This window comes from Harpia harpyja, chromosome Z, assembly GCF_026419915.1.
Source record: "Harpia harpyja isolate bHarHar1 chromosome Z, bHarHar1 primary haplotype, whole genome shotgun sequence".
Lineage (NCBI taxonomy): Eukaryota > Metazoa > Chordata > Aves > Accipitriformes > Accipitridae > Harpia > Harpia harpyja.
The window spans coordinates 105501470-105516633 of NC_068969.1; the positions used below are offsets into that span (position 1 = coordinate 105501470).

The 15164-nt window shown below is 57.3% G+C and overlaps 1 protein-coding gene across 1 annotated transcript; it reads right to left on the bottom strand.

The window, feature by feature from the left end:
* Positions 1–251: 251 nt before the first annotated feature.
* LOC128137169 (gamma-secretase subunit Aph-1b-like) lies at positions 252–11398 on the bottom strand. Its single transcript, XM_052777883.1, has 7 exons — positions 11206–11398; positions 4165–4335; positions 2596–2669; positions 2304–2426; positions 1822–1949; positions 1430–1553; positions 252–1190 (listed from the first exon to the last, which is right to left on the bottom strand). The coding sequence occupies exons 1-7, from the start codon at positions 11316–11318 to the stop codon at positions 1153–1155; spliced, it is 771 nt and encodes a 256-aa protein (XP_052633843.1). The 5' UTR covers positions 11319–11398; the 3' UTR covers positions 252–1152.
* Between the last annotated feature and the right edge of the window lie 3766 nt (positions 11399–15164).

A 15164-nucleotide genomic window follows, 5' to 3' on the forward strand; every position in this document is an offset into this window, starting at 1 on the left:
AAGAGAAACAGGCCAGGTCCGGGAGAGGGGAGGAACCTGCAGGTCTGCTGCTCAGCAGCCTCCACCCCAAAGCAATAAAACTAGAGCCCAGTCTGTTAGGATGGACAGAGAAAGCAAGACCTCCAGGCAACTGGGGTCTGCAACAGCTAGACCCTCTCCCCCTAGTCACACCAGCACAAGCCACTGCCACCACTGCTGCAGAGTGCTTGCACCCTCCTCATGAGAGCAGTGCTGCTGACCGCACACAGCCCTGCTTGTCTGTGATACTTTTTATTGGTATAAAAGCCCACTGTGGATAAAATGGTCTTCTCAGCCCTGAGCCCGATGGCAGTTTCTCCGTCACAGCCCTGTGGCACATCATCAGGGCTAGTGCCCCCCTGAAAATCCCTCTCCAAGTGCAGGAGAGGGCAATGATCCATGAGAATGGCCCCTTGAACCCCCTTCCCAAGCTGTGCCGGCACCAGCTGCGGGGCTGCATCTCCTCCAGAGCTCTCCACCTCCCTTCATGTCCGCTGGGCCCTTTGGGTACCATCTTTTCCCTGTCCTGGGTCCTGTCGGTCCCCTCGGGTCCCCCAGCACCATCCTCTCTGCACCAGGATGCTGGCTCACTGCAGCGACTGCAGTCCAGCGCTGGGGCCGCGGCTCCCAGGGCAGCAAGGCTGGGCAACGAGGCGGAGAAAGTAGCACCACAGCAGTCAGCCCCGACCCCGAGCACAGCAGCACTTTGCAAAGCCGCTTCCTCCACCCTGTGGTGAGGAGGCAATGCGGGTCCCCGCCTGGCACAGGGGATGGCATATCTTCTGCAGTGGGGGGAGAAGCAATGGGTTTCTTTGGGCTCAGGCCTCCGGCAGTCCAAGGTAGCATCCTTCCCAGGCAGGCTAACTGGAGCTCAGCTCGTGACAGGGCCAGCAAAGCCAGGTCCCCCAAAACAGCTGTTCTCCAGGGGCTCCCAAAGGGGCGTTGGAGCAAGCCAGCCCCAGCCACAGGGGTTGGCTGGCTGCCACAGCTGGACCCCAGCGCCTGCCCCACCAGGACCGGCCAGGGTCCCCCAGTCCAGGAGAAAAGATATTGCAGAGAAGTTGACAGCCACTCTTGCTGCCAGTATGGAGGGGAGGGCTGGGGTGGCTGGGGACAGAAACATCCCGCAGGGTCTCAGGATCGTGGCTGGGGGCTGGCTCCACTCCGTAGACCTGCGGGCACCAAGAGGAGAGGAGGTAGTTTTCACCAGATTACTTACCCCATCCACTTCCCCCAGGAGAGGCAACAACCAGACCACAACCCCAAAACCCAGCTGCAGCTCCAGTCTGGCAGCCAAGGGGATGATGACCTTGTTCCAGCCCTGGGGACACCCTCTCCCCATCCCAGCGCCAGTCCTGGTACCCAGAGGGACCCACAGGGTCCCCCATTCCCTTTATGGAACAGGACTTACAGAGCAGGAAGCGCCACAGGTTCTGGGCAGATCCCCCTGAGAGCAGGTAAGCCCAGGCAGCGGCAGCAGCCATCAGCAGGTAGGAGGGCACTAGGCTGCCCACATACAGCGGGTTGCAAAACGTCTGGAGAGAGAGTGGGGAGAGGAGAGGGGTGAGCAGGCAGGAGAGGACAGGGACAGGATGGGTGGCAGCACCACCACCTCGATGAGCAGAACAGGACAAGGGACACCAGCTCCAGGATTTGGTTTGTGAAGGACCAGCTGCAAGTCCCCCAAACGCAACCACTTTGCTAGTGCCAAAGGCTGTTCCCCCCCTGACACGGGGACCAGTATGTACCACAGCCATCCCTGAATATAGGTCCCAGCACGGAGCTCTGCTCCCAGCTACTCACCGAGCCGGAAACAGCGAGGTGCATGATGACAACCGCCATGATCTCCCACCAGCGCCGATGCTCACATCCATGGAAGAACAGGATCCCCCAGAAGGTGTGAAGGAAAATCAGCACCATGGTCATAAAAGCTGCAGGGAGCGGCAGAGGGGTGTCACCAAGGAACCACCTGCCCTGACCTGGCCTGCAGGCTCACGGAGGGATGGAGAGGAGCTGGGAAAGGGGAGTAGGGTCACTGCTGGGCCAGACTGGGAGGTGCTGGCGCAGACCCCAAGTGTGGGAGGGATGGAGGAGAGGAACAGGGAGGGTCATGGGGGACAGAAAGAAGGGTTGGCACAGAGAGAGGTGACAGGGGACTGTAAGGGGCCTAGATGGGCAGAGGGTGCAGCATGGAGGGGATGGCATGGAGGGGAGACTCCAGCTGCCCTGTGTCTGCCACCTCTGTGGTGGGGCAGAGACATGAGCGAAGGGTGCTGGTCACTCACCTGAGGTGAGGAAGTAGAGCTGCGAGTCCCCATGGATGCCCACAATGCCGGGCCCTAATGCGTCTGCCAGGAGGTTGATCATGGAGAAGGCGCCACTCATGAGGCCAAAGCCCACGCCAGCCACTGCCGGGACAGGGACACCGTCAGGTCCTGAGCCTCCCAGGGCCACCCCAGGCATCTCCCAGTCAGCTTCGGCGTGAGAAACCTCCCTTTCCCCCAGCACCATGCCCACCCCTGCCCAGGCTTTCCCTTGGCCCCTTGGTTGGGGTGCCCCACTCTGTGCGGCACTCACCATATGCCATTTGCTGGATGGAAATGGGGGAGCAGCCGTCCTCGCTGAGGGCCACCAGCCCCTCGATGGCCTTCCTGTGGGGTGAGAGCATGCTGGAGCCCGGCACAGCCCGACCACCTCCTGAGGCACGGTGCAGCACCAGGATGGAGCAGACGGGACTGGGGTCTCACTCTGCACCATCCCACCCTCCTGGTAACCTCCGCATCACCGAGCTGCAACACCCACCATGGAGAGCATCCGCGTGACCACCCTGAACCACCAGACAAACGACGCATGTGAAAACCATGCGAAACCACATCAGAAATATTTTCCTCAGAGGAATGTGAGTGCCAGCCAGCCCCACAGAGCAGGGCTGGGGTGAGCAGAACATCGGGTGCAAAGCAAGCAGCACCCCCGCGTGGAAAACATCCCCAGTGCAGGCATGGGAGGTGCATGCCGGGAGGGGGTACCTGATCTCCGCATTCATACTCTTAGAATATGCTGAAAAAAAACAGAGGGTGTGCAGAAAGAGCTCAAAGAGCTAGAAAAATTCCGTGGGGCAGAAACTGGGAGAGGGGGGGCTCCATAATTTTTAGCAGCTAGAGGTATGGCAGGTGAGAAGGACACCAGACGGCTCCTCAACCCGGGGAGGACAGCAACGCTTGCAACCAGAGATCCGCAGAGCAAAAGAAATGCGGTGGTTTGTGTTAGAGGCTGCTCCGCGGAGCTCTGCTACCCTCTGCCTGCCCACCTCCGGCAGTGCCCTGCGGCAGGGAGCGGTGCGAGCCTGCACACCCAGCCCCAGCCAGCCTTCCCCCAGACCCTCGCCAAAGACCAAGCCAACTAACGCCAGCATTGCCTCCCCTCGTCTGCCTGCCCAGCCCCAGCACAGCGTCCATCTGTCCGAACGCAGGACAAGGTGCATGCAGCATGTGCTTGCCTGGCAGGCAGCATAAGGCCCCATGCTCCGGGCTGGCGGCACCAGGGAGGCCGGGAGCTGCTGAGGCTGCGCCAAGACTTTGCCCTGGGCTGGCCAGGGCACCGAGGACAGGGCTAGTGGCGATGTGCCACCCCACAGAGCCCCAAAACCACCTTCAGGCTGTGCCTGCTCACATAAAACTGTCCCTAAGAAAGGAACAAGACTTGCCAGGAGGCGAGGGCAGATCCCAAACCCTCGTCTGCCCACCCCATGGCAAAGCGGGCATTTCCCAGTGCCTGGTGTGTGTCCCAGGCATCCCCCGAAGCTGCGGGAGCACTGCTGATGCTAGTCATGAGGGCAGAGAGGATGTAACAGGTCCTGCAGCAGCCCAAACCCACAGCCTACCTGTCCCGAATTCAGGGAGACGCTACCAGCCACCTCAGCCCTGGGTCCTCCAGACCTTAGGGCTGCTCTGCTCCACCACCCTGAGACCCACTTGAGGTCAACATATCAACACAGGTACCATCCACACACTCCGAGCAAGGACTGAGGTGGCTTGGTGCCACACTTGGCATCCCCCCCACCCTAGGAGCTCCCAGCCAGAGTCTGGCACCTGCCACAGCCAGGAGGACCATCCAGCGGTGCTGGAGCAGGGTGGGAGATGCCCTTACCTGAGGAGCTTGTAGTAGAGGAAGCGGAAGGCCTCCTGCAGCAGCACAGAGAACATCACCCCAAATATCAAGAGCCCCTTCTGCAATGGCTCATCCTGGGGGTTGCTGGCTTTAACCGCAATAAACCAGATGAGGGACGAGAGCAGCAGCGACACCAGCCAGAAGAAAGCCCTGCAAGAGAGAAAGTGCCTGCTGGCACCGGTGCTGTGCCGGGACCAGTGCTGGTGCCATGCCTGTGCCCGTTGGCACCACACCTGCACCCCTCTATGTTGGTACTGCCACTGGCAGCTGTGCCCCAGCCTTGCCCACTCTCCTACCAGTACCAGCACCGTTCTGGTAACAGTGCCGGGCAGGTAGTGCCCGTACTGGTACCGCCGCTGCGCCTGCACTCCTCCTCCGCTGGTAACCAGAACTGGCACCAGTGCCCCAGCTGTGCCCACACCAGCACCAGTACCAGGCTCATATCCATGCCAGTACCAGTTCCAGTACCATATCCTACTGATCCCACAGTGGTACTGGTACCAGTGCCCCTGCTGCACATACGCAGCAGTACCACTACCAACCCTGCACTGGTACTGGTACCAGTGCTCCACTGATCCCATGCTGTTACCAATACCGGTGTCTTCCCCATCATGCCCACACCATGCGGTGACCACAATGGTACCAGTACAATACCAGTACTGGTGCCCCTGTTGTGCAAAGAATGGCACCAGTACAAGTACCAGTACCGGTGCCCCTGTCATGCCCACAATGGCACCACTACAAGTACTCATACTCCTGCTGTACCTGCAATTGTACCAGTACAAGTAGGCATACTGCTGCCCATGTCACTGTCACAGGGGTATAAGGACCAGGACTAGTGCTCCTGCCATGACCATGAGCACCAGTATGGGTACTGGTGTCCCTAACGTATCCATGACTGCACCAGTAAGAGAAACAATATTGGTGCCCCTGTCATCCAAGCAACAGCACCACTCTGAGTACTGGTATGGGTGCCCCTGTGGTACCCACAATGGTACCAGTACTGGTCCCCGCACTGTGCCTCTGCCAGTACCAGTCACATCTCTGTGACACCCATGCTGGTAACAGCGCCCCTGTCATGCCCACACCAGTACCAGCGCCTCATCAAACCTATACTGGTGCCAGCACCCCTGTCATGCCCATACCAGTGCCAGCACCGGCACTGGTACCAGCGCTCCTGTCACATCCATACTGGTTAGAGAGCCTCATCACGCCCACACTGGTACCAGCACCCCTGTCATGTCCATACTGGTACCAGGGCTTCATCACACCCATACTGGTACTAACACTGGCACGGGTAGCAGCACCCCTATCATGCCCATGCCAGTACCAGTACTGGAACTGGTAGCAGTGCCCCTGTAATGCCCATACTGCTACAAGCACAGGCACTGGAAGCAGTGCTCCTGTCCCACCCACACTGACAGGAGCGCTCCTTTCAACCCCATACTGGTAACAGTGCCCCTGTCATGACCATACTGGTGCCAGCTCCACATCATGCCCATACTGGTACCAGGACCGGCAATGTTACCAGCACCCTGACGGACCCATACTGGTATCATCACTGGCACTGGTACCAGTGATCCTGTCATGCCCATACTGCTACCAGTAGCAACACTGCCACTGTTCCCAGTACTCCTGTCACACGCATACTGGTACCTGCACCAGCACTGGTGCCAGTGCTCCTATCATGCCCATACCAGTTCCAGCACCAGCACTGGTACCAGCAATCCTTTCACACCCATACCGATACCAGCAATTGCACTAGTACCAGCGCTTCTGTCATGCTGTTACCAGCACCGGCCCTGGTGCCAGCACCCCTGTCACACTCATACTGGTACCAGCACCGGCACTGGTACCAGTGCTCGTGTCACACCCATACTGGTACTACCTCCGGTACTGAAAGCAGCGCCCCTGTCACACCCATACCAGTACCAGCACAGGCACTGGTACCAGTGCCCCCCCATCACACCCATACTGCTACCAGCACCGGCACTGGTACCAATGCCCCTGTCATGCCCATACCAGTACCAGTACTGGCACTGGTATCAGCATCCCTGTCACACCCATACGGGTACCAGCATCTCATGACACCCATACTGGCTACAGTGCCCCTATCACACCCATACCAATACCAGCACCTGGACTGATACCAGCACCCCTGTCACGTCCATACTGGTACCAGCACTGGCACTGGCACCAGCGCCCCTGTCACACCAATACTTGTAGCGGTGCCCCTGGCATGCTGTCGTGGCTGAACTCCAGCCAGCCATGAAGCACCACACAGACACTCACTCACTCCCCGCCCATCCAGTGGGATGGGGGGGAGAATCAGAAAAAAAAAGGTAAAACTCACGGGTTGACATAAGACCAGCTTAATAGAACAGAAAAGAATATAATAATAATAATAATAATAATAATAATAATAATAGCAATAATAAAATGACAATAGTAATAATAATAAAAGGATTGGTATATACAAGTGATGCACAATGCAATTGCTCACCACCTGCTGATCGACACCCCCTTAGTCCCTCAGTGGCAATTCCCCGAAGACCCAGTTCCCCCAGTTGATGTACTAGGCATGGTGTCACATGGTATGGAATACCACATTGGCCAGTTTGGGTTTAGCTGCCCTGGCTGTGTCTCCTCCCAATTTCTTGTGCCCCTCCAGCCTTCTTGCTGGCTGGGCATGAGAAGCTGAAAAATCCTTGACTTAGTCAAACACCACTTTGCAACTTAAAACATCAGTGTGTTATCAACATTCTTCGTAGACAGAACCCAGAACATAGCACTATACCAGCTAATAGGAAGAAAATTAACCCTATCTCAGCCAAATCCAGGACACAGCTCCATACTGGTGCCAGCGTGTCATCACACCCATACCAGTACCAGTACTTGTGCTGGTAACCGTGCCCTGTCACGCCCGTACCAGTACCAGCACTGGCACTGGTACCAGTGCCCCTATCACAGCCATACCGGTACCAGCACTGGCACTGATCCAGCACCCATTTCAGGCCCATACCAGTGCCAGCACAGCCACTGGCACCAGTGTCCCTGTCACACCCATACTGGTACCAGCATCGGCACTGGTACCTGCACCCCTGTCACACCATACTGGTACGAGCACCGGCACTGGTACCAGCACCTCAGCCATACCCATACTGGTACCAGTGTCCCTGTCACACCCATACTGCTACCAATGCCTCATCACACCCATACCGGTACCAGCATGGGCACTGGCTACAGTGCCCCTGTCATCCTGATACCAGTACCAGCAATGGCACTTGTGTGCCTGTCACACCCATACTGGTACCAGCATCTTAGAATCATAGAATCATAGAATCATTTAGGTTGGAAAAGACCTTCAAGATTATCGTGTCCAACCATCAACCATGCCCACTAAACCATGTTATGGAGTATGCCGACTACTCGCTTTTTGAATACCTCCAGGGATGGTGACTCAACCACTTCCCTGGGCGGTCTATTCCAATGTCTGACAACCGTCTCAGTAAAAAAATTTTTCCTAACATCTAACCTAAATCTCCCTTGCCTCAACTTGAGGCCATTTCCTCTCATCCTATCTCCAGCCACCTGACAGAAGAGACCAGCACCCACCTCACTACAACCTCCTTTCAGGCAGTTGTAGAGAGCGATAAGGTCTCCCCTCAGCCTCCTTTTCTCCAGACTAAACAGCCCCAGATCCCTCAGCCGCTCCTCACAAGACTTGTGCTCCAGGCCCCTCACCAGCTTGGTTGCCCTTCTCTGGACATGCTCCAGCAACTCCATGTCTCTCCTGTAATGAGGGGCCCAAAACTGAACACAGGACTCGAGGTGCGGCCTCACCAGTGCCGAGTACAGGGGAACAACCACCTCCCTGCTCCTGCTGGCCACACTGTTTCTGATATGGGCCAGGATGCCGCTGGCCTTCTTGGCCACCTGGGCACACTGCTGGCTCATATTCAGCCGGCTGTCGACCAGCACCCCCAGGTCTTTCTCTGCCGGGCAGCTTTCCAGCCACTCTTCCCCAAGCCTGTAGCGCTGCATGGGGTTGTTGTGACCCAAGGGCAGGACCCGGCACTTGGCCTTGTTGAACCTCATACAATTGGCCTCAGCCCATTGATCCAGCCTGTCCAGATCCCTCTGTAGAGCCTCCCTACCCTCGAGCAGATCAACACTCCCTCCCAACTTGGTGTCATCTGCAAACTTGCTGAGGGTGCACTCGATCCCCTCATCCAAATCACTGATGAAGATATTAAACAGAACAGGGCCCAACACCGAGCCCTGGGGAACACCACTTGTGACCCGCTGCCAACTGGATTTCACCCCATTCACCACAACCCTCTGGGCTCGGCCATCCAGCCAGCTTTTCACCCAGAGAAGAGTACACTTGTCCAAGCCATGAGACGCCAGCTTCTCAAGGAGTATGCCATGAGAGACAGTGTCAAAGGCCTTGCTGAAGTCAAGGAAGATAACATCCACAGCCTTTCCCTCATCCACTAGGCGGGTCACCTGGTCATAGAAGGAGATCAGGTTGGTCAAGCAGGACCTGCCTTTCATGAACTCGTGCTGGCTGGGCCTGATCCCCTTCTTATCCTGGACTTGCCATGTGAGTGCTCTCAAGGCAAACCGTTCCATAATCTTCCCTGGTACCGACGTCAGGCTGACAGGCCTGTAGTTCCCCAGATCCTCCCTCCGACCCTTCTTATAAATGGGAGTCACACTGGCAAGCCTCCAGTCCTCTGGGACCTCCCCTGTTGACCAGGATCGCTGATAGATGATAGAGAGTGGCTTGGCAAGGACCTCTGCCAGTTCCCTCAGTACTCTTGGATGGATCCCATCAGGTCCCATAGATTTGTGAGTGTCCAGATGGCGTAGTAGGTCACTAACTATTTCCTCCTGGATTAAGGGGGATATGTTCTGCTCTTCGTCCTTACCTTCCAGCTCAAGGGGTGGAGTACCCTGAGGATAACAGGTCTCCCTATTAAAGACTGAGGCAAAGAAGGCATTAAGTACCTCGGCCTTTTCCTCATCTCTGGTTGCTACTTTCCCTCGTCACGCCCCTACTGGTAACAGTGCCCCTGTCACACCCATACACCTAACAGTTCTCCTGTCACGCCCATACTGGTCCAAGCGCCATCACTGCTGACCAGGGCCCCTCTCACACCCGTACCAATACCAGCACCAGCACTGGGACCAGCACCCTTGTCACACCCATAGTGGTACCAGCACTGGAACTTGTACAAGCACCCATCACACCCATACCAGTAGCAGCATCTCATCACACCAAGCCTGTACAGTGCCCCTGTCATGCCCATACTGCTACCAGCGCCAGCACTGGTACCAGTGATCCTGTCACACCCTTAGTGGCACCAGCACCTCATGAGACACATACTGGTACCAGTGCCCCTGTCATGCCTGTACCCATACCGGCACTGGAACTGGTACCAGCACCCCTGTCACGCCTGTACCCATACCGGCACTGGAACTGGTACCAGCACCCCTGTCACGCCTGTACCCATACCGGCACTGGAACTGGTACCAGCACCCCTGTCACGCCCATAACATTACCAGCATTGGCACCAGTAACAGTGCCCCTGTCATGCCCATACCAGTACCAGCACCGGCACTGGTACCAGCACCCCGACACACCCACAATGCTACTACCACCGGCACTGCTACCAGCACCTGTCATGCCCCTACTGATACGAGCATTCCTACCATGCTGAAACTGCTACCAGTGCCTCATCACACCCATGCCGGTACAAGAACTTGCACTGGTAGCAGTGCCCATGTCATGCCCATACCGGTACCAGCACTGGCACTGGTGCCAGCACCCCTGTCACACCCATGCCGGTACCAGTACTGGCACTGCTACCAGTGCTCCTGTCACACCCATACTGGTACCAGCTTCAGTACTGCAAGCAGCGTCCTCATCACAACCATACCAGTACCAGCACAGGCACTGATACCAGCGCTCCTGTCACGTCCACACCAGTACCAGCACCAGCACTGGTACCAGAGCCCTGTCACACCCACACCGGTAGTAGCACCAGCACTGTTACCAGCACCCATTTCACACCCATACTGCTACCAGCATCTCACCACACCTATACTGGTAACAGCGTCCCTGTCACACCCATACTGGTAACAGCGTCCCTGTCACACCCACACTGGTACCAGCACTGACACTGGTGCCAGCAGCCCTGTCACACCCACACCGGTACCAGCACCGGCACTGCTACCAGTGCTCCTGTCACACCCACACCGGTACCAGCACCGGCACTGCTACCAGTGCTCCTGTCACACCCATACTGGTACCAGCTCTGGCACTGGAAGCAGCGCCCCTGTCACACCCATACCAGTACCAGCACCCACACTGGTACCAGCACCTGCACTGATACCAGCACCCCTGCCACTTCCATACTGGTACCAGCACCTGCACTGATACCAGCACCCCTGCCACTTCCATACTAGTACCAGCACTGGCACTGGTACTACCACACCTGTCACACCCATACTGGTACCAGCACCGACACCAGCACCAGTGTCCCTGTCACACCCATACTGGTACCAGCACCTGCACTGGTACCAGCACCCCTGCCACTTCCATACTGGTACCAGCACCAGCACTGGTACCAGCACCCCTGCCGCTCCCATAGTAGTACCAGCACCGGCACTGGCACTACCACCCCTGTCACACCCATACTGGTACCAGCACCGGCACCGGTACTACCACCCCTGTCACGCCCATACTGGTACCAGCACCGGCACTGGTACCAGCACCGGCACTGGTACCAGCACCGGCACTGGTACCAGCACCGGCACTGGTACCAGCACCCCTGCCGCTCCCATAGTAGTACCAGCACCGGCACTGGTACCAGCGCCCCGTCACGCCCATACCGGTACCAGCACCGACAGTGCTGTCACACCAGTACCGGTACCTGTACCAGTGCCCCTATCACGCCCACACCAGTAGCCGCGATGGCACTCGTGCCCCTCCGGCGCTGGAGCGGGACTGACCCGGCGATGAGGATGATGATGCGTAGCGGGTCATGGGCGATAGTGAAGAGGAAGAGGCCGAGCGCCGGCCCGAAGGCGATGAACGTGCACCCGAAGAAGACGGCGAGCGTCATAGCGGCGGGACCCGGCACCTGGGACCGGGGACAGGACCCGCAGGCACCCACCGGACGGCACCGGACCGGACCGGACGGGACGGGACGGGACCGGACCGGACCGCCTCCTCGGTCCCCCCCTTCCCCCCGCCTTCTCCCGCCCTTCCGGGTCCGCCTGACGTCACGCGCCACCTGCGCGCGCCGCCGCCACCGCCGGAATTGGCGCACTGGGGCGGGGCCGTCCAGTCGGTGTGGGGCGGGGCCGGGGCCTGTCACGTGGGGGGCACGGCCTGCGGTGGGGGTTGGGCCGTGTCGGCGGGTGGGGGGGGGGGGGACGGGGCCTGTCACGGGGGGCACCAGGTCCTGCGAGGGGGGTCACGGCCGGCACTGGGGGCGACACGGCCCGCACCGTGGGGTGGCTTGGTCCTGTCAGCGGGGGGACTCGGCCCGCACGGGCTGGGACCCGGCCCTGTGACGGAAGGACGAGGCCCGTAGCCAGGGAGCGTTGGTCTGTCACCGCTGTCCTCACAGGGTCCAGCCAGCCGGGGGGGTCCTGCGCTGCCCCTCGGGACCTGGGCCGAGCCCGCGGTGCCGGCGGTTGGGTGAGGGGTGCTGATGCCTTGAGTAGAGGCTGGAGTTGAAAGACTCCATTGTATTTTGTAGCGCTTAATTTGTGCTGGCTTGAGCGTCTTTGAATCTTCTGGTATGTGAGAAGACCTTGAGGTTTCATAGAATCATAGAATCATTTCGGTTGGAAAAGACCTTTAAGATCATCGGGTCCAACCAACAACCATGCCCACTAAACCATGTCCTGAAGTGCCTTGTCTATGCCCTTTTTGAATATCTCCAGGAATGGTGACTCAACCACTTCCCTGGGCGGCCTGTTCCAATGCTTGACAACCCTCTCAGTAAAGAAATTTTTCCTAATATCCAATCTAAACCTCCCCTGGCACAACTTGAGCCCATTTCCTCTCGTCCTATCACTTGTTACTTGGGAGAAGAGACCGACCCCCACCTCACTACAACCCCCCTTCAGGTAGTTGTAGAGAGCGATAAGGTCTCCCCTCAGCCTCCTTTTCTCCAGACTAAACAGCCCCAGATCCCTCAGCTGCTCCTCATAAGACTTGGGCTCCAGGCCCCTCACCAGCTTGGTTGCCCTCCTCTGGACATGCTCCAGCACCTCCATGTTTCTGCTGTAGTGAGGGGCCCAAAACTGAACACAGGACTCGAGGTGCGGCCTCACCAGTGCCGAGTACAGGGGAAAAATCACGTCCCTGCTCCTGCTGGCCACACTGTTTGTGATACGGGCCAGGATGCTATTGGCCTTCTTGGGCACACTGGCTTGTCTTCAGCCGGCTGTCGACCAACACCCCCAGGTCCTTTTCCACCAGGCAGTTTTCCAGCCGCTCTTGCCCAAGCCTGTAGCGCTGCATGGGGTTGTTGTGACCCAAGGGCAGGACCCGGCACTTGGCCTTGTTGAACCTCATACAACTGGCCTCGGCCCATTGATCCAGCCTGTCCAGATCCCTCTGTAGAGCAAGCCGTATGCACAAATAGATAACAAGCCTTAAGTTCTGTTGAGCTTTGTGATTAAAACTTGCCAGGACCAGCTAACTAGGAAGAAGAGATGAACCACCTGAGACGACCCACATTGCACATGCCTTAAGAGAGAGTTCAATTAGCGGACACCAAGAAAATGACCACCAGAGGGTTTCAAAGACCCCAAAAGGCCACCGACCTATTTAATAGTAAGTGCCCCAAAGGGCGGACACTATGTAAGTGATTTCTGGGAAATACCATGAATATGTATGACAATTCCAGGAAATATAATTAATATGTATATATTAGAACAATATAAGCTTTGCTTGCTGTAGGTAACTGTATGCATGTTAGGAGGAACTATCCCCCGTGCATCCAGCGCTGCAATAAAGAATGCCTGCTTTCTAAAACTCCAAAATCGAGTTTTAGAGAGTTTCTTCGAACGGCTTTTTCTACGGTAACAGTGCTGGCTGTCCCCAGGGGTCCCTAGCTGCATTTCACCCCACCATAGGCCTGCCTCACTGCAGGGGGGCTCTAGTGCTGCTCCCTCCAGTGCTGCTCCCAGACCTATTGCAGCCCCCGAGTGTGTGGGGTAGGGGCTGCATGCTCCTCCTGCACCGCCCGCTCCACACTCACAGCTCAGGCATCACAGCCCCAATGTGGGCTGCAGTACTAAGCACTGCATGCAGGGCATACATAACTCATACAGAAATGAGGCAGCGCCACGTGGTTATGGCTGTCCATGTCTTCCTCCAGCTGCCTTGTCCTCTGCTGGGATCGACAAATCAGTAATACTGATTTGGAGACCAGGAGCTTTGTGTGGCACTTGGCTTTAGGTGGCCTGACCTGTTTCAAAATCATGCAGAGCCCTGCAAAACCCACACAGCTCAGCAACACGGCTCTTCCCGCTCTCTGGGTACCCAAATGTCTCAGCCTGTAAATGCAGGGAGGGACTGGGGGGGTGGCAGTGGTCTGTGTCCAGCTGTGCACAGCTCAATGTGTCTCATCGAAATGTCTCTGTGATGCTCTTTGTGTGGTCCTTCCCCTCCAGCACGTAGTTCAAAGATATCGAACAGGAAGGATTCAGAGATCAGATGAGGCACCAGAGTGATGAAACAACTGGAGGATGGAGGTGAGAGGCTGCCAGAGGTTAATGTGGTGGTTTATCAATGGAGTGGCAGCCCACGCCAGGGCTGAAAGGTCTTCGGGGAGATCTTCAGCCTGTCAGGCCAAGATAAACAAATCCAAAGGTTGAAATTCAATGGGAGAGGTGCAGGGGGAGGGAGGGAGGAGGGGACTGGCAGTGCAGTCCTCAGTGTGGGTCTGAGTGACGCATGTGGGGAGATGTGCCTCCAGGTCGAGCTCCCCTGCCAGCAGCTCCACAGCACCCAGGCCTCCCAGAGCTTCCCCCAGCCTGCATCTTCCTGCAGGCCATGGGGGGAAGGACATGAGTGGGACGATGGAGGAAACACAAAACTGTGCTGAACCATGAAAGATAGGCTCATGTCTCTGGGGCAGAGCATCACCCGGCAACAGCAGCCAGGATCTCACTGCCAAACCACAGAAAGTTCAGAGGAAAAAAAAGGCCCTTGCAGCGGGGTGTAAAAGGTTAAATGAAATGGACTTGTCCAAACCAGGAGGCAGCAGCAGCTAATGGGGAAAAACACTGGGTGTGAAAGGGCTCTTTGTCCCAGCAGGAAGGTGAAGGGCACCCAGAAGCTGGGTGCTGGGGACGCACCCTGTTAGGAGCACAGGTCAGGCTGGTTTGCAGTACAGGCTGCAGGCTCTTGAAGAGAAGGTAGTTTTACACTCCTGTTCCTTTTGCAGCCAAACAAGCCCCTGCCTGGAAGGTGCTTTGACCAAACAACGGAATGGCTCAGCTGATGTGCTGCAGAAAAGCAGGGCGGACCCAAGGAGGAGTTCTAGCCCTTGCACAGGGCCAGCTCAGCAGGCCAGGACAGCTGTGCACTGTCCTCCCCTCCAGCACATCCAGGGTGGGAAGCTGTGGCTCAGGCAGGTCTCGCATCCTGGAAGGACAACCAGAAAATGAGCAGCCTGTGCAAGAGGAGCCCTTTTCCCTGTAGGAGGAGGTCTTGGAGGCACAAACCAGAGGTGCCGGGCCAGGGGGAGGGCAGGAGGCCAGCAGCACCTGGGCAGGAAAGAGATGCAATCTCACCACCCTCCTTTTCCTGAGCTGACAGGCTCAGCAAATAAAGGAAAGCAGATAACGAAAGCTATCCCTACCGGCTGCTCACTGGGGCAAGGGCCTAACTCAGCAAGGGGTCAACATGAATTATGTTTCCTGGCAGCATGAGGCTGTGCTTTTAG

Excerpts from the sequence above, each read along its gene's own strand:
- LOC128137169 (XM_052777883.1), bottom strand. The coding sequence starts at position 11,318 with ATGACGCTCGCCGTCTTCTTCGGGTGCACGTTCATCGCCTTCGGGCCG. Across the intron at positions 2,670-4,164 it reads CTCTACTACAAGCTCCTCAG|GAAGGCCATCGAGGGGCTGG; the intron begins GTAAGGGCATCT and ends CTCACCCCACAG. Across the intron at positions 1,950-2,303 it reads GCTCTACTTCCTCACCTCAG|CTTTTATGACCATGGTGCTG; the intron begins GTGAGTGACCAG and ends CGCTCCCTGCAG.